We start from the raw sequence: 26,342 nt of genomic DNA on the forward strand, positions 1-26,342 counted from the left end.
AAGGGCCAAAAATCCTTTCCAGGGTAAAAAATTCCCCCGGGACTGGAGGAGAAACAGCTGGGAGGTGAAATCCATGGGAAATCGCAGCTCCCAGGGGTGCAGGGTGGGCTTCGGGCCAGATCCAGGGATCCTGGGGGAGCCACATCCCACAGAAAGGAGACCAAGGAGGTTGCCGGGAGCTGGGACGCTGCAGGGAGCTCCTTTTTCTCCTTCCAGTTTCTTCCAAGGCTTTTCCTTCCCAGCTGATCTTCCTTCTGCAAAGCAACCCCTGCCCCGCCCACCCCACACATCCCCTGCGCCCCCCAGAAAATCCTTCCCCTCGTGCCGATGTCCCTGTGCCGCTGGAGCTGATTTGGCACCGAGCCCCCCATGGATGAAGGGACCAGGGGAGGCTCCCCCCAGCCCTGGGCGAGGTTTTGGGGGGCTCTGGGGGGTTCTCAGCGATGCTGAAGGCACGGTGTCGGCCTTGGGGGGGCCCGGCTCAGCCAGAGTCTACTCAGGCACTTTAAATTAAATAAAAACCCGAAGAGATGATTAAAAAAAAAAAAATCCCAAAGCAACCCCAAACATTCATCAGATCCGTTCAAACAGCCAGGAAGCAGCGTCGCTATTCCCAGGTCGGAGCAAGGCCCCCAAAATGTGGAGGGAGGGGGGGTACAGGGGGATTTCGGGGTCCTGTGGGTCCCCCAATGTCCCCAAACTTAGGGGTCGAGGCGATGCTGATGGACGGATCCAACTCCTCGGAGCATCCCAGACCGAGCCCCTTCAACGCTGCTTCATCCAAGCGTGGGGGGGCTGGAAAATTCCTGCTGGGAGCCAAATCCCCGTTTTTTTGGAGGCAGTCTGAGCCCCAGATCCAGAGTTCCGGGGAATCGTCCCAGCCCCGCGGGGAGCGGCGCTGCTCTCTGTGTCCGCTGTCCCTGTCCCAGTCCCAGTCCCGGCCGGCTCCAAACCAGTCCCGCTCCCTTCCTGGCAGGGCCCCGCTGCTCCGAGGACAATCCAGGCTGGGAGACACAGAAGGAGCCGGCGTCCTGCGAGCGCTGCCGCCTCCCCGCGTGTCCCCGCGTCCAGCCCCGCATCCGGCGTGGTTCGGGCTCGGCGGCTCCGTGGGGGTGGGTGCGCAGCTCCCGGCGCCGGTTTTGGGGCGTTCCGGGCTGCAGGAGGCAGGAGGGGACGGGGGGCTCGCCGTGGTGCTCCCCCCGCGCCGGGGGGTGGCTCCGGGGGGGTCCTGGCGCCGCTGGATCCCGGTTATCCGGAGCTGGAAAAAGACGGGAGAGGAGGGGGTGGGACAGAGCCCAGCACGGTCCCCACGGGGGGACGAGGAGTCACGGCCGGGGGGGACAGGGGGGACAGGGACCGGCCGGGGGGGACAGGGGGGGACAGGAGGGACAGGGGGGACAGGGACCTGCCAGGGGGTTCAGGGACCTGCCGGGGGGGTTCAGGGGGGACAGGGACCTGCCGGGGGGATTCGGGGGGGACAGGGACCTGCCGGGGGGTGCAGGGGGGACAGGGACCTGCCGGGGGGATTCGGGGGGACAGGGACCTGCCGGGGGGGGTTCAGGGGGGACAGGGACCTGCTGGGGGTATTCGGGGGTTCAGGGACCTGCCGGGGGTATTCGGGGGGACAGGGACCTGCCGGGGGGATTCGGGGGGACAGGGACCTGCCGGGGGGTTCAGGGGGGTTCAGGGACCTGCCGGGGGTATTCGGGGGGACAGGGACCTGCCGGGGGGATTCGGGGGGACAGGGACCTGCCGGGGGGGACAGGGGGGGACAGGGACCTGCCGGGGGGATTCGGGGGGACAGGGACCTGCCGGGGGGGTTTCAGGGGGGTTCAGGGACCTGCCGGGGGTTCAGGGGGGGACAGGGACCTGCCGGGGGGTTCAGGGGGGTTCAGGGACCTGCCGGGGGGGTTCAGGGGGGTTCAGGGACCTGCCGGGGGTTCAGGGGGGGACAGGGACCTGCCGGGGGGTTCAGGGGGGTTCAGGGACCTGCCGGGGGTTCAGGGGGGGACAGGGACCTGCCGGGAGGGACAGGGGGAACAGGGATTTGCCGGGGGGCTCAGGGGGGGACAGGGACCTGTCGGGGGGGGGGGTTCAGGGGGGACAGGGACCTGCCGGGAGGGCTCTCACGGGGCCATCCCTCTCCTTCCAACCCCAAAAATGTCAGAGAGCAGCTGGGGCCAGGCTGGGGACCAGGGCTGGTGTCCCCTCACATGGGGACACGGTTTTCTTGGGTTTATTCCTCTCTCTTCTCGTTGTGTCTGTTACTATTATTATTATTATTATTATTATCATCATCATCATTATCATTATTATCGTTGTTACCATTATTACTAATTATTTTATTGTTGCTGTTATTATTAGCGATAATGCAGTTGTTACTATTACTGCTACTACCACTATTATTCCTGTCATGATATTTTTTAATTTCAATTAATAAACTGTTGTTACCCCACGAGTTCTCCCTATTATTGGTATTGTTATTTGGTGTTATTACTTCTATTGATAATAACAGCACAACTCCTCCTACTGCTATTACTTCTACCATTGCCATTACTATTATTCTTGTTATTCTATCTTATTTTATTTCATTGCAAGTATCAAACCGTTGTTACCCCACAGCTTTTCCCTATTATTACCGTTATTATTGTTATTATTATTAATAATAATACAGTTGCTACTACAACTATTACCACTACTACTGTTACTATGATTCTTGTATTTGTCTTAATTTCAATTATGAAACCACTGTTGTATCACGGGTTTTCCTTATTAGTGTTGTTGTTGATAATGATAATGATGATGATAATAATAATAATAATAACGATGCTATAACTACTTCTATTGTTCTCGTAATTATTCCCGGACCTCCCCGCGCCGCCGTTAATTCAATCATGGCTAATTAGAAACTGTGGAACGAGCTTTAATTGCCGGGGCCGCAGCCCTGCTGGCCCTGGGCACACGGGTGGCCTCAGGCACCCCACAGAGCCAGGCCAGCCCCTTGTTTGTCCCCTCGCTGGTGACAGGGGCACCCCCGTGCCCCCCGTGGGCCACCCCAGGACCCCACTTTGGGGACAGGGGTGTCCCCGAGTCCCCGACCTGCGCCGGAAATGACAACTGCATTAATTAGACACTGATTAGACGCTGGGTCATTCCCGAGCTGCGGGGAGGGTGCAACCTCCCAGGGCCCGAGTGGGCCAGCCCGGTGGCACAGCCCCAGCTTTCTGGGCCATCAGCTGTTGTGTCCCCTGGGTACCTAAATTTGCTGCTCCCACCACTGAAAATCGGTTTTTCAGCCGCTTTCTCCAAATCCTGCTGCTTTCAGCACCCGTCCCGCAGCCATCGGGGAGTGCCGGGCCCGCAGCTCCCCCTGGCACCCCCTGTGCCCCTGGAGGGTGACACGGGGGGTCAGGGTGGGGTCCCCTCGCCCCTCTGCCCACGGCGGCTTTGCCCCGTCCCACCCAGGCAGGGCTGAAGGGACACAGGGGCCGCGTCCCCTCCGTGGGACAACACTCGGGTGTAGATACAAAAATGCGGCTAGCGAGGATTTTCTTGTTATTTTCTAAGTCCGTGAGAGACTTTTCTCTCTCACAGAAGAGGTGGCAGGGAATGTGAACAACCCAGACACCTGCAACCTTGAAAAGTCTTGTTTATGGTATGGTAGAAAAATATTTTGACAATGGATGTTTTAGGATTTTAGCCAATCAGCCCCAAGGGGTGGCTGGCCCTTTGTCCAATTAGGCTATGAAGAAAAAAGTCTATAAAAGAGTTTGTAAAATAATTAAATAAATCAATCTTGCTGCACAACTCCTGCCTGCTGGATCTTCTCCTCCTCCTCCTCCCTCTGGCTGCGGGACACGGTGCTATACCGTAGGAACCAGGCCTGCGGCAATACTCGGGGGTCCCCCAAGGGTGGCACCCAGCTGGGCGTGGGGGGAAGGACACCTCAGTGACCCCCAGGGTGTGGGTGCTGGCACCGGGGAGCGCCAATGCCACCATCCCTGTCCCTGTCCGGGTCCCACTCGCACCGCGGGGCTGGGGGGGTCCCGGGGAGGGCCCAGCTCCGGGCACAGCACCCCTGGGTGCTCACCGCCACCCACGGGACCTGTCAGCGTCCCCAGGGCGGGCCCAGCACTGTCACCGATGGGGCTGTGTCCCCCCAGCCCCTCTTTGCCTCCCTAATGGCACTGCCTGCCCTTGAATTTGCATACGAGGCTGAAAATATAATTAATTTTTGGCAGCGGGCAGAGCCTGCACGAGGTTAATCCCTTTAGATCCCGAGCCTTATCTCGCTGGAGTGTTTATCGGGCGGGGAGAGGGAGGAAGAGTCGGCTGCGCTTATCTGGAGAGCAGCTGCTCCCCCGGGTGAAGCTCAGCAAACAAAACCCAGCCAAACACAAACCGCGGGCAGGAGGTGCCCGGCCCTGCCCGGATGGAGCCTCGGGCTTTGTGGTGAGGATGCACAGCCCCGAATCTGAGCTGTGACAGAGCCGGGGGGCACCTTGAGGGGGTGCCGCACCCCTGAGCAGCCCCTGAGCACCCCTTGGGCCCCCCGGGACTCACGTGTAGAGCGGCTGTAGCTGCAGGTGCGACGTCTTCTGTGGTGCCTGGTACCCGTAGGAGTCAAAGCCGCCGATGAAGTCAACTGGGAAGAGCCGGGAGAGGAGTGGGGTGAGCTGGGAAGGGCAGCGGGGACATTCCCTGCACCCCGTGGCAGCCGTGGGACAGGGAACAGCAAAACTCAGCATCCCAGGAAAATCCAACATCCCAGAGTGCAGCTGGGAGAGCTCCGAGCCCCTGGCAGGGCCTAAAGGGGCTCCAGGAGAGCTGCAGAGGGACTGGGGCCAAGGGATTCAGGGCCAGGAGCCAGGGAATGGCTTCCCAGTGCCAGAGGGCAGGGCTGGGTGGGATCTTGGGCAGGAATTGTTCCCTGGCAGGGTGGGCAGGGGCTGGCATGGAATTGCCAGAGCAGCTGGGGCTGCCCCTGGATCCCTGGCAGCGCCCAAGGCCAGGCTGGACATTGGGGCTGGGAGCAGCCTGGCACAGTGGGAGGTGTCCCTGGGGCGGCACTGGGTGGGATTTAAGGTCCCTCCAACCCGAACCATTCCAGAATTCCGTGACCCTGAGTGCCCGCAGCATGCCGGGGCAGCGCCGCATCCCGGGTGGTGGCGCAGCCCAGGGGAATGAATCAGAATCACGAACTGCATCAGGTCGGAAGTGACCACTGATGGTCACCCAGTCCAACCCCCCCGCTCAAGCAGGGTCCTCCAGCGCTCTTGGAATTCTATCCCACCGGCTCTGGGATACCTCCAGGGAAGGAGACTCCGCAGCCTCTCTGGGCAGCCTGAAACGGAGCATCCAGGGAGGCACAGCAGCTTCCCGGCCGGGGCTGCATCCAGGGAACAGCAGCCGGGATCGCGGCAGCATCCCGGGAAAACACGGGTGAGAAAGGCAGGGAAGGAGCCGGAGCAATTCCCGAGATCCCGGCGGTTCCTTCTCCTTCCCAGCCCCGGCGCTGCCGCTGGACAGAGAGGGAGAAATTCCCTCCCACTGTCCGCGGAGCGGGCACTTAGGGAGAGTTATGGGGGAATTAGCGCTCGTTTGGGGCTGTCAGCGCCGGGGATTGCAGGCGCGATAGATCAGCGCTCACTGCCCACAGTTCCAGCCTGGAGGCTCATCCCGCTCCGAGCCCATTCCCGGGAGGATCCCGCTCTCGGAGCCCGGCCCTTCATCCCGAGCGGTGCCGGGGCAGCTCTGGGTGGCTGCGGGTGCCCTGGGGGTGCTCTGGGGGTTCTGCGGGCACCCAAATTCTCCGAGATCATCCCGTGTTTCCCCAGAGCTGACCCCGCCCCCCGGCACAGCCAGCACAGGGATGGGCTCCGGGTGCAGCCAAGATGGGAAATCCACCCTTTCCAGGATCTCCAGCACCACCCAAGTCCCCAAACCCAACAGAATCCCACTCTGGGGTGGGTTATCCGTGCGTGTCCGAGAGCTGAGAGCTCCAGGGGAGAGCCCCCCTCTCCCGGAATATTTCCCTTCCCGGTTTAATATTCCGCCAGCTCTCGGTTTTGACGCCATTTCCATCCATTTCCAACTCTAATAAGATATTCCATTAAAAAGATGCATTTGCATCCCGGGCTGAGGCAGCATTAATATTAAAAATGTGTTGGATGCGGGAGTTTGTGGGAATGCAAACCCGCTCCCGAGCCGCCAGCGCTGGATAAACCCTTCTGGAAACGAGATATTCCTGCAGGCAGCGGCCAATTCCACACGGAGATGTTTCTTTTCATCGGAAAGGAGGGAAAACATGGGATGCTGCACCCCCGGGCTGGGCTGGGACCAGCTGTGGGGCCGTGGCATGGGTGGGATGCTGATCCCGGTGCTGATCCCGGTGCTGATCCCGGGGAAGGAGCGCAGCCGGGTGGCTGTGGCACAGCCCTGCCCGCCTGGGCTGCCAGCATCTGCCAGCTGGTGGGAATTAATTAACAGCAGATGAGCTTTTAATGCACAGCCTCGACCACCTGGTTAATTGGGGCCGGGGCGCTTCCCGAGGGGCGTTTGTAGGGATCGGGCTTGGATCAGGCAAGGTAATCCAGCTGGGATAAAAGTTAGACTCCACTTTGCCTAAAATGCTGTTTTCCCGTCGTTTTGGGGTGAAAATCTGGCGGTGGGGAGGCTGTGGGGACACAGCCCGGGGGACACCGTGTCCCCAGGCCCCTGTGGCTGTCAAGGGCGGCGGGAGCTGACGGCTGCCCCATCACACCCCAGCACCTCTGCCCCACCAGGGATGGAAAAATGGGGCAAAAAACCCAACTAAAGGGATTCCTTCAACTTTCTGGGACCCATGCACTGCTTTCCCAGACCCTGCTGGGAGCTGCCACCCTGCTCAGGGTGGCATCAGCAGAGGACCTTGTGCCCCCTGTCACCCCCAGCCGAGGCACTTACAGCTGTCCTCCTCCTCCAGGAACACTTTGCTGACGTAGCAGGCGTAGACGAAGCCGAAGAGCTGGGGAAAAACAGGGAGAGGTTGGTTATGGGGTGATGGGGAGCCCGGGTGGGGGCCTGGGAGTGAGCTGGGATCACTGGGAGTGAGCTGGGGGCACTGGGAATGTACTGGGGGCACTGGGAATGAACTGGGATCACTGGGAGCGGGCTGGGCGCACTGGGAATGAACTGGGATCACTGGGAGGGAGCTGGGGGTGCTGGGAATTAACTGGGATCACTGGGAGTGAGCTGGGTGCGCTGGGAGCACTGGGAATGAACTGGGATCACTGGGAGTGAGCTAGGCACACTGGGAATGAACTGGGATCACTGGGAGTGAGCTGGGGGTGCTGGGAATGAACTGGGATCACTGGGAATGAACTGGGATCACTGGGAGTGAGCTGGGTGCGCTGGGAGCACTGGGAATGAACTGGGATCACTGGGAGTGAGCTGGGGGTGCTGGGAATGAACTGGGATCACTGGGAATGAACTGGGATCACTGGGAGTGAGCTGGGGGCACTGGGAGTGAGCTGGGATCACTGGGAGTGAGCTGGGCACACTGGGAATGAACTGGGATCACTGGGAGTGAGCTGGGATCACTGGGAGTGAGCTGGGCGCACTGGGAGCAGCCAGAGCCCATCCCGGTGCTGGTTTGGGGTGCAGCAGGGTTGGATGGATTCAGCTGCACAAGGGTGGTGGGGCCCGAAGGGGGCCAGGCTGGCACCCCCCAGAGGGTGCCGGGAGCCCCTTTGGGGACCCCAATTCCCCTTAAAGCTCTGTTTTAGGGAGCTCTGCCCCCAGGCGTGCCCCGTTCCCACCTCCCCACACGGAGGGACAGCCACCGGCAAGGGGGGGCCGTCCCTCCCAGCGGGCAGCACATTCCAGCGGCTCATTCCCAGTGAGTGACTCCTCAATCCCTGCAGCATCCGGCCCCAAACCTGACCCATTTTGGGGTGGGCAGCACCCCTGGGGTGCTGGCAGGGCTCTGTCTGCTCCTCCCTGGATGACACAAACGTGCCATGGGGGCACCTCCAGCTGGACCGCGGCGCCTCTGCCGCCCCCAGCGCCATCACCCCCCGTCTCCCAGCCCCGATTCGGGGTGCAGGCTGAGGAGAGGCGCCCTTACCGCCAGGAAGATCTGCGTGGCGCTGCTCACCACCTCGATGTACTGGTAGTCCAGCAGGCAGCCGCTGACCGTGATGACGTGGTGGTCCTCGGGCGCCAGGTTGGAGTTGAGCACCGGCGTCACCAGGCAGCCCGGGCCGTTCTCCATCCACCACGAGCGGTGCAGTGAGGTATTGAAGGTCATGATGAAGTCCCGGTCCTGCAGGAGGAGGAGGAAGGGGGCACAGGTTTTGGATCCGAGGCTCTTTGCAGCAGCGTTGGGTAGAAAATGGGTTTTTCCAAGCCGAGGGCGCTCGGTGAGATCAGAGCAGGGCATCTCCCTGACCCCCAGCCAGCAGCCCCGCGGTTTGGGGCTTCCTCCCGTGCTGCTGCTGTGGCCATGTGGTCAAGCAGCGTCCAGGTGATGCCCAGGTGACAGGATGGGCGTCACAGAGGGGTCACCAGAGCGGCAGGGAAGCAGCTGCTGCTGGTCCTGCACCCAGCCACCCCAGAGCTAGGACCATGGGACCTCCCCACGTTCCAGGGATGCAGGGCAGCCCCTGCTGCTTCCCCTGGGGTTTTGGGCTGCCATCCCCTCATCCCATCCCCAGGGAGCCTTGCAGGGTCCCCCCTGATGCGTGTCCCCTCCTTGGTAGCCCCTCACAAGCTTTGGGATCTCCCTGAGTCCTCTGCAGCAACTGTGGGGTGGCCATGGGCTGGCTACAGCGCCCTGGAAGGGGGGGGAGGTAATCTTCAGCCCCTGTCTGCCCCTTTCCACCCCATAAGAGTCCCTCTGGTCGCCCTGGTGAGCTCCCAGCCCATGGAGGGTCCCCCCTGGTACCCCTGGTGAGCCCCCAGCCCATGGAGGGTCCCCCCTGGTACCCCTGGTGAGCCCCCAGCCCACGCAGGGCCCCCCCCGGCCCCTCTGTGCCCCCCCGGCCCTGCCGGTGCTGAGCATCCTCCGCAGGAAATCACCGATCTGGGATTAAAAGATTTTTGCTGCTGGGGGCGGCAGAAACCCCGAAAGGGAATGAGTGGGTTTGGGTTTGTGGAGCCGGAGGACGTGGGTGAGGAGCAGGGAAGCGGACGAGGGGGGGCTGTGCCACCGCGGCGTGACGGGGAGCGGGGATTTCCACCAAAAACCCGCGGTGGGAGCGAATCCTCCCCCTCTCCCCATCCCGCTGCGCTTCGGGAGAGCCTCAGGTGACCTGGAGCAACTCGGGAAGTGTTCCCGGCCATGGAGCCCCGTCCCCCGAGGGCTGTTCCCTGCTTGGGGCAGCGCAGAGAGCGGAGCTGGCTGTCCCAGCCCTCTGGGGTGTCCCGGCAGCCTCGGAGCGGGGTTGGGATGCACAGCTCGGCAGAGGGACCCTGCCCCTGCCTGAGGGTGCTCAAATCACCCGCTGCTGCCCCATCCCTGCGGGAAGTTTTGCTCTTTTTTTTGTGTAAAAGCTGTAATTTAACAGCCCAGGGTGTGGTGGAGGCACAGCCCCGCTCCCACCCTCACCCCATCGCCACAGGGTGACTTCCCAAAGCCAGGAGTGCTGTCCAGCCGCGGCTGGGAGCCCCAGAAAACCCCGGAAAATTTGGAATATGCGGCAGGGGGTCTCCTCCTCCCACCCACAGCCCTCCCCATCCCTGCCAGAAACTCTGCCCCAAACTTTCCTCTCGTTGCTCATCCCTGTTCCCGGTGTTCCTCCTTTCCTTTATCCCCTCGCTGGAGATAAAGGGAATTAATTCGGGGTTAGGAAACGGCCGCCCCATTGCCACCCCGGCCTGAACTGTCCCTCTGTCCATCCCATCCCATCCCATCCCATCCCATCCCATCCCATCCCATCCCATCCCATCCCATGGGAATTCAGCGCTCCGAGGAGGCACCCCCGGCACCCGGGTGGGCGCTTTGCTGCGGGGCTGGGGGCACCCACGGGCTTGGGGGGGCACTTTTGGGGAAGAGCGGTGGAGCAGGGAAGGAGGAGGAGGAGGGCGAGGACGGGACAGGAAGGATGGAAGGATGGAGGAGGAAGAGGATGCGGGGAGGAAGAGGAGGGAGGAGGGGGCGTTACCTGTGACAAGCGCCCGACCTCCAGGTAGAAGCAGATGATGAAGGCGTTCCAGCCGACCCACAGCACCAACCACACGGCGTACTGCGAGAGGAGACCGGTCAGGCACGGACACCCCGCTCCGGCCCCGCTCCGGCTCCGCTCCGGCCCCGCCCCGCCCGCTGCATCCCGCTGGGATCCGGGGTTGGATCATGGAATCACAAGCTCACAGCATGGTTTGGGGAGAAAGGGACCTTAAAGCCCACCCAGTGCCACCCCTGCCATGGGCAGGGACACCTCCCACTGTGCCAGGCTGCTCCAGCCCCAATGTCCAGCCTGGCCTTGGGCTCTGCCAGGGATCCAGGGGCAGCCCCAGCTGCTCTGTTCCCGGGGATACAGGAGGGGACCTGGGGCTGAGCCACCCCCGGCAGCGACGCTGCTGCACCCGCAGGGCGCTACCTACCATCATGAGGTATCTGGATCTGTACTGGATCGTCCCAAAAATTCCCAAAATCACGGCCATGATGTGTAAAAAGTTCGCCAGGATGGGGGCCCACTGGTACCCCAGGAAATCAAAGATCTGCCTCTCCAGCGCCGCGACCTGGAACAGAGCAGGGGAGGGGAGCAGCGATCAGGGCCGGGCACCGCGGCGGCTCCCGGGGCGCTGAAGGCAAGGAGCAGCTGGAAATTCCTGGGAATTCCATGGAAAATGGGTTGCAACAGGCTGGAATGTCCGCGTGATGCATCGGCCGGCGGGCGAGGCGCTGTTCGGGACATTCGGAGCTAAAAGGGGAATGCAAGGAGATGTCAGCTTGTCACCCTCCGTGCCTCAGTTTCCCCGTCACCTCAGGGCTCAGGCGCGGCTGAAAACCCATCCCGGAGGATGATTCGCCACGGGAAGAGCCTCCAGCTCCCGGTATTTTGATTCCCTGCCCTTCCTCGCCGACTCTGCGGATCCGCCGGGCTCTGATCGCCGTTATCATTTGTAATCCACAAACGAGGCCGTGCTGCAGGCGGATAAATCACCCCGGCAGGGCCGGCAGGGGTGGGATCCATCCCTGATCCCAGAACTTATTGATGGCTCCGCTCGCTGCCGGCTCGGGCTCGATTACTCTTAATTACGGGATTAGCTCCAAGGAAGGGGAGAGCAAAGGCGAGGTGGGAGCGCCAGAACCTTCCATGGTGGGTTTAAGTTAAAAAACTGAGATTTTGGATGAGGCCGTGGTTTTCTAGAGAATTTTTAAGGAAGTTTTAGGGAACTCGAGGGTGCTGGGACACCACAAGGTGCAGGGACAGGCCGGCAGCAGCCTGGAAACCCCAAATTTCTTCCCATTTGTTTTACCCAGCCCTGTCCTGTCACTCTTTGAGGTGCCCCAGATTCACCCTGAGAGCTGCAGGCTCCCCAGTCCTTCCCAGAGCACCGTTCCTCAGTTTCCTGCCTGAAAAAGGGGAAGTTTATCCTGAAAGCCACAGGAAAAATGGGCTTTGCACCCTCCCTCCATTCAGCAGCAGCTCCCAGAGGGATCTGGAATCAGGGGAGCACCCGTGGGGGTCCCAGGCAGTGTCCCAGTCAGATTTAATGAGTCCTAATTGCAGGGGGGAATTAATGAGGTGGGGAAAGGCCTTGCCTGAGTTTTTCCCACCAGCCATTTCCCCACCCATGAAACCCCAAATACTCATGGAATTTCCCTCGTGAGAGCTCTAATCCACACCTATTTCAGCCCAGCTCCACCCCACCACTGCGATATCCCATTCCCTACCCTCTCCCTGGGATGGGATCCGCTGGATCGGTGCCAGCAGGACCCTGATTTCAATCAACGGAGATGCAAATCCATGGAGCGGCAGCCCCCGGATCTGTGGGGTGTTTGCACCGAAACTTAATTCACTTCCCTGCTATTTAAACTCTGCGAGGAAACAGCCTCTGGAAATACTCACAGCCGGGCTGTAAATCTCCCGAATTGAGGGATGTAAATAATAGATGATACAGGGAGCGCGGCGCTCGGGGTTTTATGGCCACTCATCCATCTGGGGGCTGTCGGCAGCGCTGCTTAGCGGGAGCTGGATGGGAGCTTTGGGGTCCAGGGATGCTCCAAGCTGAGGGATGGGGCTGGGGAGAGCCTCTGAGGGCATCCCGTGGAGCTGGAGTGATGGGATTGCATCCGGGTGGCTCCTTAATCCCAGCCTGTCCAGCTGGGATGGAGTGAAAAAGGAGGAGCTGGGAAGAGCCTGCTTGAACCAAACCCAAACCCTTCTTCATCCCAAAGAGAGGCAAAATTAGGGATAAACACCCGTGGATGAGCAGGGGCTGCTAATTACCCCGGAGAGCTCTGCTGGAGCCCCCCGGGCTGGTCCAGCGCTGCTCCGTGGGTGCATTATTCCAGCTTTTTCCCTCCGTGGGAAGAGCAGATCTCGGTTTTCCCATCCTCGTGGGATGCAGCTTCAGGGTAAGGGACAAACAGAGACGGCACAAAGGCAGCGTGGCTGCAGCTGCCCGGCTCTCACCGCCTGCCAAGGGCACCACAAGGGCACCCCAAGAGCTTCCCAAGGCCAGCCCTGCGTGTTTCATGAGGGGGGAAACTGAGGCACGACCTCCAGCGGGAGGGTCCAGGTTTGGTGATCCTGCGCAGGGAATTGCGGGGCTGAGCGAGCGCTGTCAACTCAGTGCTGCTCCTCAGGCTGCTCCAACCCCCGGAGCATCGTCCCCGATCCTGCGGGGATAAAATATCCCTGGGAGGGACCTTCAGGAGCGCCGGCTCTGCGAGCAGCCACCCCCGGCCCTTCGGTGACAGCGGCCCTGGCTGCGGGGCCCACCCCGAGCGCGGCTCCCCAGGAAACGTCCCAGCAGCATCCAACCCCCGAAATTGTTTTGTGGAGCTCAGAGCATCCTTCCCGGGCTGCCCTGCTCCTGGAATGGGAATTCCCGCTGCTCACAGCACCCCCAGCCCCATTCCCAGCCCTGCTCCTGGAATGGGAATTCCCACTGCTCACAGCACCCCCAGCCCCATTCCCAGCCCTGCTCCTGGAATGGGAATTCCCGCTGCTCACAGCACCCCCGGCCCCATTCCCAGCCCTGCTCCTGGAATGGGAATTCCCGCTGCTCACAGCACCCCCAGCCCCATTCCCAGCCCTGCTCCTGGAATGGGAATTCCCGCTGCTCACAGCACCCCCAGCCCCATTCCCAGCCCTGCTCCTGGAATGGGAATTCCCGCTGCTCACAGCACCCCCAGCCCCATTCCCAGCCCGCCGTCCCCTCCCAGCTCCGGCGGCTGCTCCGCCCGCTGCTCCCGGGGCTCTGGAGCCGGGATGCAAACGCCGTCCCGCTGCTAATTAAGATGAACCCGCGGCTGATCAATACAACGAGTTTTAGGGCTCCCTCTTAATTAAACACTCTCGAGTTCATCGATCGGCCCCGAAAGTTCGCATCCATCAGCTGGGGGCGGTCCCGCTCGTCCCCACGCGCTGCCTGCCAGGATTTGTGTTTTCCCCGGGAGAGCGAAGCAGGAGCGGCCGGGCTGCCCCGCTGGGTGAGGGGAGGACAGTGCCAGGAGGGGACACTCCTGGGGACAGGAGCTGGGGGCTCAGCCCGGGCTCGGGGAGGCGGCACCAGGAAGGCAGAGCTGGAGGAAAATGGGATTTTTCCAGGGTGCTGGCACCAAGTTCAAGTGGGGAGGAGCTCTCCTGTCCCTGAATTGATTATGGCACCTTCACCTTTCAGACCCATCCCATCACTCCAAGTTTTCCCAGTCCTTAATCCCCATGAGGAGAACTGGATCCCGCTCTGGCTGTGCCGGGAGGATCGCACGGACACCAGGGAGCACCTTCCCCAGCACAGCGGACAAACCGAGGTCGGAAATCCTACTGCAGCCGAGGTGGGGAGCGCTGGATGGACATCCCAGAGCCTCGGAAACCAGGAACTTTCCTGCCCAGCAGCTCCCACTCCTTCTTCTGGAACCAGAGAATCCCAGGATGGTTTGGGTTGGAGGGACCTTTGAAGCCCATCCCATTCCATGGGCAGGGACACCTCCCACTGTGCCAGGCTGCTCCCAGCCCCAATGTCCAGCCTGGCCTTGGGCACTGCCAGGGATCCAGGGGCAGCCCCAGCTGCTCTGGCAATTCCATGCCAGCCCCTGCCCACCCTGCCAGGGAACAATTCCTGCCCCAGATCCCACCCAGCCCTGCCCTCTGGCACTGGGAAGCCATTCCCTGGCTCCTGGCCCTGAATCCCTTGGCCCCAGTCCCTCTGCAGCTCTCCTGGAGCCCCTTTAGGCCCTGCAAGGGGCTCGGAGCTCTCCCTGGAGCCTTCTCTCTCTTCCTGGGACAGTCAGGATCCTGGAGCTGGCACCGGACAGGATCCTGGGACAGGCAGGATGCCGCTCCCGGCTACCCGCTGCTCTTCATCCCCGCAGCAGCATCTGCACCTCGGGCTGAGCTCTGAGCTCCCTCCCTCCCTCCCCTCCGGGCAGGGCTCCCTGACCCCCCGATGGGTCATTATCCTGCAGCCGGCTGATTTCCTCCCGCACACCATATGCCCGAGGCTCGCCGGGGATTTAACTTTTCATTTCGCTGCGTTTTGAAGAGATTTGGCCGCTCTGATTCCCCGCGGGCCGCGTCCGAGGGTGCTGCGAGAGCATCGCTCGCCCCGTCCCTGACCTCCCCCCCTCCCATTTCTGGGAGTTTTGGCCCCAAAAAATGTTTGTGTTGAGGGAGAAAACCCCCAGGGCAGTGTCCGGCTGGGCAGCAGGATGCCCGATCCATAAGGAATGTTCTCCATAAGGAATGTTCTCCAAAGCCGCGGGGCTGATGGAGCATCCCGGGAGCTCCGGCCACATCCCGGCCCAGCCTCAGGGACGGCCGCACCCCAGAGGCGCTCCAGGATCCCACATCCCCACCCCGACCCCCTTGCAGGCCCCCTCCCTCCCCCAACCTCTCTTTTTGAGGCAGTTTAAGGTATTTTGGCTGATTTGGGCTCTGCCAACGCCCTCCCTTGCTCGGGGGGGGGGAGCAGGGACCGCGGGAAGCGGCTCCGTCGCGCAGCCCCCGCCCAGGAAGGGGAATCGGCTGCGATTTCAAGGAGAGGAGAGCGCGGCTGTTGAGGAGGCGCAAACAGCGCTGCGAACCCAGGGACTTCATTTAATGACTTGGAAACAAGTTCCTGACCTACTTCCATCTGCAAAAACCTCCACAAAATCGCAGACGGAGAGAAATTAAAGGCGCCGGGGCCTCAATCCCTCTCCAGCATCGCGCGGGGATGAGCAGGATGCGGCCCCAAGCTGAGAAGAGGCCCCAGTGCAGGAGCAAAAATTGGGGTGAAAGAGGCACAAACCGGGTCCTTCCCCAGCTGGGGCCATCCCTTGTGGATGCCGCCGGTTTTGGGGGGCTCCTGGTGGCTGCACGGCCCCTTTGAACCCCCTTGACCGGAGCTCCCACGGCGTGGCTGGAGCATCCCAGCTCCCTGGGGTCGGGATGTGGCACTGGGGACGCTTGGGGTGTGCGGGGTCCCTGGGCCCCCCAGCACCCCCCGCCCGTCCCACGGCTTTCCCTCCCCTCTCTCATTTTATCCCCCCACCCCTTTCCCAGGTTTATTTATTTAATTTCCCCGCATCCGGCGGCGTTGCCATGGGAACGCAGCCCCGGCTGGATGCGCCTGTCTGGATGCTGCACCCCGGGATCCCGATGGAAATCTGCTCCATGGGATGCAGCCCTGGGGGCAGCCCCACCCGGGGTGTCACCCTTGGGTGCCTTCCAAGCCCTGATCCCACATCCGTGCTCCCGGCTCCACCCATCCCATCAGGGAGGGCTGGGAAATGCAGCCTTGGGGTGGCTAATGGCAATAAATTTTATTATTTTAATTTTATTTTATTTTAAATTGTTATTATTTTTTATTTTATTTTAAATTTTTATTATTTTTATTTTATCTTATTTTATTCTACTCCTATTCTATTCTATTCTATTCTATTCTATTCTATTCTATTCTATTCTATTCTATTCTATTCTATTCTATTCTAATTTTAATTTCCCCTAAATGGAGCAGATCAAACCCGGCTCCTCCCGTTCTGGCTCCATCACAGGGAAGGGAAACTGAGGCACAGCACTGAGACACTCCCCCAAAACCTTCCCGGTGCCCTGAGATGCTGGGAACGCTGAAATCCAGGGAATTTGGTGCTCCCACAAGGAGCGGGGACGCTCCATCACCACCTCCCGCTGATTCTCACCCCAGGAGGAAGCTCCTCCTCATTTCCACCCCAAAAACAAGGCCCTGAGCTCTGTCAGCTCCCAGACTGTGGGGTTTGGGTGCATTTGGCCCCTGACAGCTCTGACGCCCCCATAAAGACCCCCGGGAATTTCAATAGGAATTTTTTTTCCCTGAAAACACCACAAATTCCCGATTTGCCCAGGAGTCCAACTGATTAACCTCTGCCAGAACACCACATCCCTCAGCTCTGATGCAACACTGCATTGACCGGGCTCTGACCCAGCCCCCCAGCCCCTGTTGGCACCATCCCATAAACGCTGCCCTGAGATCCCTTTCCCCCTCCTGCCTCCCAGCCAGGAAACTTTTCCACGCCGAGGGAAAGCCGAGGCGATCGAAGCAGCTCAATCCCAGCCTGGCCGGCACGGCGATGCCCTCCCGCGTCCCCCGGCGATGCATCCCCGCGGGGAATCCTCCGTCCCCCCGGGATGGAGCAGGAGGGAGGATCCCGCTAACGCCGGCTTTGTGCTCACCTTGCAGCGACCTTGGATGCGCTGGGGGGGGGACACGGGGTGGTGGCACTTGTGGGAAGGGGTGAGGAGGGGGCCAGGAGTGTCCCCGGAGAGGGGAATGTGCACCGGGGACAGCCCAGAGGGGAAACTGAGGCACGGGGCTGTGACCACAGCGGGACCCGGCGTTCCAGTGAGGCTGAGGTGGTGATCCTGCCCTGCTGTGCCTCAGTTTCCGTGGAAAACGGGCTGATTCCTGCTCCACGCCGCACCAGGAGCATCTGCTCTCCTGGCCAGGGGCAGCAGCTCCATCGGAGCAGGTCTCACAGGGAAACTGAGGCACGGCAGGGTGGGGGGAAGCTCCAGCCCGGGGGAAAGGCCGTGCCTCGAGGACACCGGGCTGGGAACTGCTCCGGACCCGTGGGAGCAGGGCCAGGATCTCTGGGGTGGCCAGAGGGCCTGCTGTCCTATGGGAGCCATCCATCCCACCCCATCCATCCATCCCATCCCACTTGATCCCATCCCACTCATCCCATCCCATCCCATCCCATCCCATCCCATCCCATCCCATCCCATCCCATCCCATCCCATCCCAGCCATCCTGTCCCATTGTATCCCACCCCACCCATCCATTCCCAATCCCATTCATCCCAATCCCATCTCATCCCATCCCATTCATCCCATCTATCCACCCATCCCAATCCCATCCCATCCCACCCCACAGCAAACAAATCCCTGTCCCGCTCCAACACGGATCCCTTGGAAGTGTTTCTCATTCCTGGGGAGATCTGCCTCCAAACCAACAGCCAGGTAAGGAAAATCGGGATTCATCCAGGACCTCGGTTGCGCATCCCATTGGAGACTCCCAGCAGAAGCCACTGAGAGGTGCAGCCTTCATTAAAATGAAGGAAAAATCCCCAAAAAGCCCCACAAGCAAATGGGGAATCGCTCAGGGCTTAAACCTGGGGGGTCTTGGGCTTTAATCTGTAGGTTTGGGGATGAAATGTGGGCTTAAACCTGGGAGATCTTGGGCCTAGGTCTGAGGAAATTTGGGCTTAAATCTGGGAGGTTTTGGGCTTAAATTTGCGGAATGGTTTGCTTAGGTCTGGGGGAGCTGGGGCTTAATTTGGGGATCTTTGTCTAAGATTTGGGAGAGCTTGTGCTGAAATCTGGAAGGGTTAGGGTTTGAATTTGGGGATCTTGGTCTTAGATCTGGTGGATTTGGGGCTTAGATTTGGGGGGATTCAGTGCTTAAATTTGGGAGATTTTGGGTTTAAATTTGGGGGATTCAGTGCTTAAATTTGGGGGATTCAGTGCTTAAATTTGGGAGATTTTGGGTTTAAATTTGGGGGATTCAGTGCTTAAATTTGGGAAATCTTGGGTTTAAATTTGGGGGATTCAGTGCTGAAATTTGGGAGATCTTGGGCTTAAATTTGGGGGATCTTGAGTCTAAATTTGGGGGAATTTTGGGTTTAGATTTGGGGCGGTGCACAGACAGAGGGAACAAGATGGGAAACCAGAAGAGATGTGGGGAGCCTGACTCCCTAAATCCCAAATCCTGGGAATGAGACACAGGCAAAGCCTAGGGCTGGCCATGGAAGGGGAACGGGCACGGAAAAGCAAAGGAATGGGACAACCTGCTCCAAAAATTTGCCAAAGCCCACCAGGATGGGACAGGAGGGATCCCGGAGGGGTTGCCCCCAGCAGCCCGCGGAGCACAAGGATTAAGCCGCAGGCAATTTCCATGCTAATTCTCCCGGTTCCCTTCTTTATCCCGACATCCGGGAGAAGCCAGAGGTATTTTTCCCCAAACCTCAACCGACGCCTCAAAGACCCCGTTAATACAATCCGATAGAAGGGAGGTAAAAAATGAATATATTATATATATATATATATATATACACACACCAAAAAAAATCCAATTTACCGACTTATTTAGTGACACTTTCCGTAATCAATTCTCCCAGGGAAGAAACCCTGATTAAAGCCAAGCGCATCGCTATGGAAACCGGCATTCCCTCCTCCCACGGCCCGCGGGCTGGGAAGGAGAAGCTCGGGTGAGGAAATCTGCCTGGTAACAACCCCGTTAATGAGCCGGGGAGCAAAAATAATCCCTGCGAAAGGAGCAGCCGGCGGCAGCCGGTGGGGAGGCGAAACGGCTCCCAAAATATTGATTTTCCTGGGATTGTTTTGGAGGAGGAAGGGACGCTCCCACATCCTGGAGGGATGAAGGGGATATCTGGAGGTGGTCCCCACGTGCACCCACCCAGCCCGGCGGGTGGGGGTGTTTTCTTCCCATTTATCCCGTTTTTAAGCGTTAAAACCCGGGATAAAAGCACGCAGGGCTGAGGGATTCGGCCGCCCGGCGAGGATGGAGCTGCCGGCACAAAAGGGATTTGTGGGATAACCCCGGTGGATTTCCCTCTCCTCGGGGTAATTCCACAACGCACGGGCACCCACGGATCCGGGTGAGGGGCAGCAGCCCCCACTGCCCGCTCCCATCCCTGGTGCTTGAATCTTGGGGCGTTTGGGGCTGGAATTTGGGGATCTTGGTCTTGGATCTGGTGGATTTTGTGCCTAAATTTGGGAGATCTTGAGCTTAAATTTGGGAAACCTTGGGCTTAAATTTGGGAAATCTTGGGGCGTTTGGGGCTGGAATTTGGGGATCTTGGTCTTGGATCTGGTGGATTTTGTGCCTAAATTTGGGAGATCTTGAGCTTAAATTTGGGAAACCTTGGGCTTAAATTTGGGAAATCTTGGGGCGTTTGGGGCTGGAATTTGGAGATCTTGGTCTTGGATCTGGTGGATTTTGTGCCTAAATTTGGGAGATCTTGAGCTTAAATTTGGGAAATCTTGGGCTTAAATTTGGGAAATCTTGGGGCGTTTGGGGCTGGAATTTGGAGATCTTGTTCTTGGATCTGGTGGATTTAGTGCCTAAATTTGTGAGATCTTGAGCTTAAATTTGGGAGATCTTGAGCTTAAATTTGGGAAACCTTGGGCTTAAATTGGGAAATCTTGGGCTTAAATTTGAGTGATGTAGGGCTTAAATATGGGAGATCTTTGGTTTAGATTTGGAGGATTTGGGTCTTAAACAGGGGGGATCTTGGGCTTAAATTTGGGAGCAACACCCCAAGGGTGAGAATTTCTTGGAGAATTGGAGATTTATTCTTATTTCTCCAACCTGGAGGGCTTGGGAGTCTCCCCCCGGCTGGATGAGCAGCCTGCGAGGGGAAGATGCTGGGTGCACCCAAGGGTGTGCGAGGCAGGGATAGAAATTCCCACGGCTGCACATAAAAGGATCGGGGGCTGGGAGCGGTGAGCGGCACGGAAGGGGCTCGGATGTTCCCCGAGCCCTCGAGACGCTTTTTGGGCATTTTGGGGTCCAGGACACCATTTGTGCTGCTCAGTATCCATTGAGGAATCCAATAACAATCCCACCAACCTTTCCCCTAAAATCCGCCGTCCCCATCCCCGTCACCGCCTCCAGGGGTGGGGGTGGAGCCGCTGTGCCCTGGCAATGGGGCTGTGATCCCGGCTGGATCCTGTGGGATCAGAGCACCCAACCATTCCCATCACCCATCCACCCGCACCCCAGCACTCCAAACTACGGGAGCTGGAGAGGCACCCAGAGGGATCCCAATAAAAGCGGAATATTTGAGAGACTCCTTCAGCGAAGGAGCCGCTGCTGCTGATCCCAATGATCCCTCTGCTGCTGATCCCAATGATCCCTCTGCCATTGATCCCGATGATCCCTCTGCTGCTGATCCCAATGATCCCTCTGCTATCGATCCCACTGATCCCTCTGCTGTGGGTCCCAATGATCCCTCTGCTATCGATCCCAATGATCCCTCTGCTGCTGATCCCAGTGACCCCTCTGCTGCTGAATCCAATGATCCCTCTGCTGCTGAATCCAATGATCCCTCTGCTGCTGATCCCAATGATCCCTCTGCTATCGATCCCAATGATCCCTCTGCTGCTGATCCCAATGACCCCTCTGCTGCTGAATCCAATGATCCCTCTGCTGCTGAATCCAATGATCCCTCTGCTGCTGATCCCAATGATCCCTCTGCTATCGATCCCACTGATCCCTCTGCTGTGGGTCCCAATGATCCCTCTGCCGCTGATCCCACTGATCCCTCTGCTATCGATCCCAATGATCCGTCTGCTGCTGAATCCACTGATCCCTCTGCTATCGATCCCAATGATCCCTCTGCCATCGATCCCACTGATCCCTCTGCTGCTGATCCCACTGATCCCTCTGCTGCTGATCCCAATGATCCCTCTGCTATTGATCCCAATGATCCCTCTGCTGCTGATCCCACTGATCCCTCTGCTGCTGATCCCAATGATCCCTCTGCTATTGATCCCGATGATCCCTCTGCTGCTGATCCCAATGATCCCTCTGCTGCTGATCCCGATGATCCCTCTGCTATCGATCCCACTGATCCCTTTGCTATCAATCCCACTGATCCCTCTGCCATCGATTCCCTGATCCCTCTGCTGTGAGTCCCAATGATCCCTCTGGCATCGATTCCCTGATCCCTCTGCTGCTGATCCCAATGATCCCTCTGCCATCGATCCCAATGATCCCTCTGCTGCTGATCCCAATGATCCCTCTGCTGCTGAATCCAATGATCCCTCTGCTATCGATCCCACTGATCCCTCTGCTGCCATTGATCCCACTGATCCCTCTGCCATCGATTCCCTGATCCCTCTGCTGCGAGTCCCAATGATCCCTCTGCTGCTGATCCCAATGATCCCTCTGCTATCAATCCCAATCATCCCTCTGCTGTGGATCCCAATGGTCCCTCTGCTCTTGATCCCAGCAATCCCTTTGCTGCAGATCCCACTGATCCCTTTGCTGCAGCTCCCACCGATCCCTTTCCCGTTAATCCCGGGGGGGACGTGCCGGCCGCGTGCCGTGGCCCCCGGTGCGTCATTAACCGCAGCCTCCGGCAGCCGCCGCGCTCGGGAGCTCATTAGAGACTCCTTAACCAGCCGTAAAAATTGCTTTTATTAATTGCTTCACCCTCCCTTCACCCCCACCGCCTGCAGGAGGGGTTTTGGGGCTGGGGGTTTCCAGCCCCTTTGTGGGGTGTGGGCGGTGGATGAGCAGCTCCCAGGGCTGGATCCACCCCGGGCCCTCCCGCTCCGCTCCGACGGATCCCTTAATGACAAGATGCGACACCGGGGTGTCGCGACAGGCGACATCCCGAACCCTGCAGCAGTCCCCTACATCCAGCAGGGCTGTGAGCCCGTCCCCCTGGCGTCAGGGCCAGCCGCACACCGGGGAAACTGGGATTTTCCCCCCAAAATTGCTTTTTCCAGCGTAAGCAGGCGGGAAGGCTGCGCCTGCTGGGTGTCGGGTGCTGCCCCACCCCATCCCCCCTACGGATGCACCCACGGGAGGGATGAGGTTTTCCACATGAAAATATTTAGGGAAAACCCAACCCAGCAGCGCCAAGGGCTGGGGACGCTCCCCATGTGGGACCCGCTGTGCCGAGGACACGGGAGCGATGCTCCCACCACTCCTTGGGGTCCCTCTGTGGGGTCCCCAGCCATGGGAAATGGGGCTCTGGAGCTCCCCACGTGTTCCCTGCTCCCTCCCCTGCCCTGCAGGGTGGGGGACACCGACCCCACCCGCGACCCCGCTAACGAGGGCGCCGCTAATTGCCGAGCCCTCGCCCCATGTATAATTCAAGGCCCTTTGTTAGGGCCGGGTTTGCTTTGTCTGGGAAGTGCCACCGCCCCGCGGGACCCCGACCCCGCCGCCGCGCAGCTCCTCCTGCGGGGGAGGGCGTTGGATTGAAAATAATTAGGGCCTGGGGCTGCTGCGAGGTGGGGGATGGGGTCGTTAGCGAGGTTGGGGTCATTAGTGGGGTCGGCATCCCCCTCATGGAGGAGAGGATGGGGCAGGGGGACATGGGGAGAGCCCAGAGCACCATTTCCCATGGCAGGACCCACCGGAGAACCCCAAAATGTTGGGGACCCCCAAATGTGCCCAGGCTGTGGGTGCTGCTGGGCTGGGACTTCCCCCCACATTTTGAGGTGGAAATCCTCATTCTCGCTGTGGGTGCACCCAAAAGAGGGGAGGGTTTGGGGCCTGGGGGTGCCAAAGTTGGGGGGCAGCACCCGTGTCCTGGATAGGTGATGGAGAGGACCTGCACCTAATGGGGCACAAACCAGCCCCCAGTGAGTGAGGGTGTCCCTAAACATGGCTCCTGACACCAAAGAGTCCCAGACAGACACTCCAAATTCACACCAAATTCTCCAGAGACCCTCAGCTCCCCGTGGTGCTGGACCAGGATCAGACCCAGGATCAGACCCAGGCTGGGCTCGGGGGCAGCAGCCCTGGGAGGGGCTGAAATCCGGGTGGGATGCAGCCCAAGGAGGGGTTGGGAATGGGACAGGGATGTCCTCACCCCCACACTGGAAGGGACTGGGGGCCCTGCACCCCTCCACAGGCCATCAGCACACAACTGCTGAGCTCCAGGGGAAAAAGGAGATTAAAAATATAGAAATAAAATTCTGATAACCAGTGGTGTTTATTGGTCACAGCAGCACCAGGCTGTGCTGCTGAATGGGATTCTTGGGGGACCCACGAGGCAGATTCCCAGGAGGGAACAAAACAGGGAATAAAACTCTGATCCTGAAATTCCCATTGCTCCAGACTCTGCCCTGGTCCCTCCCGGGGGGATGGGGGACATCCCGGGTGTCCCCCAGGAGCACAGGGTGACCACAGGCAGCGGCAGAGCCGGGAGCTGGAGGGGACTGAGGCACAGCCAGGCTGGGCACGGGGACCCCCAGCCCCTGGGGAACCCCCCCCCCGCCTGGTCCCAACCCCGCAGCATCGTCCCCACCCCAGCCTGGCCGTGCCACCCACGGCCCGGGGGTTGCCCATTGCCCACTCAATGGCCCTGGGATGCCACCGCCCACACACAGGTGCCACCCTCCGGTGCCATCCCCCGGGGCCACCTCAGGCCCCCCAGCTGCCCTGTGACCACCCCCGCAGCCACCACGCCAGCGGTCCCCACACGGCCACGGGGACTCGGTGCCAGCCCGGTGCCACCCCACGCCCGTCACAGGGCCCTGGCTGCGTCCCCGCTCCCCGAGCCGAGGGAAAACGGTGCCAGATGCTGCGGAAAAGGGCCAGGGAAGGACGGATTCGCCTGAGAGTGCCGGCAGCTGCCGAGGGGAGCTGGCAAGCGGCCGGAGACGGGCTGGAAGTGGCAGCAGAGGAGGGGACAGCAGGGGACAGGAGCTGAGGGGGTCCCGCAGGCACAGATGGAGACGCCAGGTGTCCCCAGGGTGGGTGAGAGGGACAGGGCTCGTTCCTGAGCCAAAGCAGGGCAGCGAAAAGCAGAGAAAACCCAAATCTGAGCCCGCAAAGGGTTTGTGCAAAGCCGGGACCCCGGGCCCGGCTGCTGCAACCACGGGGGGGGACCCGGGTCCCTTCCCGGGGCTGGGGGACACAAATCAAGGCGGGGGGGGGGTCCCGGCTGGACGCCACAGCCGCGGCTGTCACCTCTCCTGAGATGCAGTGGGGTGGAAAGGCGGGGACAGAGCCCGGGAGGACGGGACAAGGACTCGCAGCGTGACACTTGCCGGCGGTGGCTGAGCACCACCATTAATCCGAGCCGTTCCCGCACGGAATTAGAGCACGGGCAGGTTTTCCCTGGGGCTCCCGGCAGTTTCAGCATCCCAAGAACCCCGCACCCTCCACTCCAGCGCTCCCACCCCAGGCACCCTCAGCTCCCACCCTGAGCTTCCTCCTCCCCCTGGGCCATTTCCCACTCGCGGTCTGTACCTGGGAGTCCCTGCGGGGTGGCACGAGTGTGCCCGGGGGAGTGGCACCGTTCCAGGGACATTCCCACAGCTCCCTGCAGCCCCAGTTCCCGCACTGGGGCAGTCACCGAGGCCACCCGCAGCCCTTTGGCTTCCCAAATCCCACCCACCAAAGGTTCCACGTTTTCCTGCCCCGGCACGAGGCCCGGGGAAGCAAAGCCGCCCTGCTCCGGCTCCTCTCCGCCCCCCGGTGCCGCATTCCCGGTGTTCCCAGGACACACATCCTGGGAAAGGGCCTCGCTATCGATCTGGCCATGGCAAGAGACCGGAATGCCCCAGAGTGCTAATTAGCCCTAATCAAGATAATTAGCCTGAGAGGCCAGCAACAGAGCAGCCCCGAGTGTGGCTGTGACCCCTGAGTGTGACAGCAGAGCTGTGACCCCGAGTGTGGCTGTGACCCTGAGTGTGACAGCAGAGCTGTGACCCTGAGTGTGGCTGTGAACCCCGAGTGTGACAGCACAGCTGTGACCCCGAGTGTGGCTGTGACCCCTGAGTGTGACAGCACAGCTATGACCCTGAGTGTGGCTGTGTCCTGTGAGTGTGACAGCAGAGCTGTGACCTCGAGTGTGGCTGTGACCCTGAGTGTGACAGCACAGCTGTGACCCCGAGCGTGGCTGTGAACCCCGAGTGTGACAGCACAGCTGTGACCCCGAGTGTGGCTGTGACCCCTGAGTGTGACAGCACAGCTGTGACCCTGAGTGTGGCTGTGACCCTGAGTGTGACAGCACAGCTGTGACCCCAAGTGTGGCTGTGACCCTGAGTGTGACAGCACAGCTGTGACCCCTGAGTGTGGCTGTGACCCTGAGTGTGGCTGTGACCCCTGCGTGTGACGGCAGTGAGGATGACCAGGGTGACAGGACACAGCCAGCGCCGGTGGCTTTGCAGTGTCATTGTCACCGCCAGCCCCTGGGTACCCGAGGACAATCAGCACCACCTCCCTCAGGTCCCCAGGACAGCACCAGGAGGTGGCACCGGGATTTCACCCCCTGTGGGAAGGTGGGAAATCCCCTTTGGGTGATTCCCAACCTGAGCCCACCATATCCTGCAGGCAGCCCCCAGCTCAGGGATCCCCCTGGATACCCCAAACCCATCCTGTGCCCTCCTGCATCCCTCCCTCCCTCCCAGCTCCTGCTTCCTGAACCTCTGGAATTGTTGGGATGTGCTGAGCCCCCTGCTCCCTGCAGGATCCCTGATGGTGAATGGGGAACCACCTCCATCCCAGCTGGAAAAGTGCCTATTAAATGATGTGACCCCATGGGGACAGAGGGGGACACATCCTGTCCCACTGCTCCCAAGCAGCACTTGGGCCATTGTTTCCCCCCCCCCCCCCCAAAATCTCCTTCTGCTGCAGTGAGAGCCAATTTCCCCCCAAGCACATGGGAGCTGTTATTAATCCTATTAAAAACCTCTCAGGGTTTTATGTCCTGTTTAAACACAGCCGGGGCCGCTCTCTGCCTGCTTTGCCTTCCCAGTTTTCCACCTCCTTACATCCATACTTTGGGAATTGAAATAAGCAGCTGCTTTCAGAAGGGAGGGGAGAAAAATATCAGTGCCAGGGGAACCAGCCCGAGCTGCTCCAAGCATCCCCCAGGGTCTGGGAATGGTGTTCCCTCCCCACTCAACCCCAGCGCTTCATCAGTTCCAGCCAAACTGCTCCCAGTTCCACACTGCGAGGGG

General features: G+C 60.1%; 1 protein-coding gene across 2 annotated transcripts in view; it reads right to left on the minus strand.

The window, feature by feature from the left end:
- Positions 1–342: 342 nt before the first annotated feature.
- Positions 343–26,342, minus strand: part of NKAIN1 (sodium/potassium transporting ATPase interacting 1) — a 32,606-nt gene continuing 6,606 nt past the window's right edge. Inside the window, exons 2-7 of one of the 2 annotated variants that reach the window (XM_069036022.1) lie at positions 10,585–10,722; positions 10,146–10,226; positions 8,108–8,305; positions 6,946–7,006; positions 4,564–4,645; positions 343–1,258 (exon numbers count right to left, since the gene is read on the minus strand). In XM_069036022.1, coding sequence (XP_068892123.1) covers positions 1,249–1,258; positions 4,564–4,645; positions 6,946–7,006; positions 8,108–8,305; positions 10,146–10,226; positions 10,585–10,722 — 570 coding nt within the window. In that variant the 3' untranslated portion in view covers positions 343–1,248. Of the gene's footprint in view, positions 1,259–4,563; positions 4,646–6,286; positions 6,469–6,945; positions 7,007–8,107; positions 8,306–10,145; positions 10,227–10,584; positions 10,723–26,342 lie in introns of those variants that run through there. The other variant, XM_069036021.1, reaches the window with a different exon arrangement.

This window comes from Aphelocoma coerulescens, chromosome 23 (assembly GCF_041296385.1).
Source record: "Aphelocoma coerulescens isolate FSJ_1873_10779 chromosome 23, UR_Acoe_1.0, whole genome shotgun sequence".
Classification (NCBI taxonomy): Eukaryota; Metazoa; Chordata; class Aves; order Passeriformes; family Corvidae; genus Aphelocoma; species Aphelocoma coerulescens.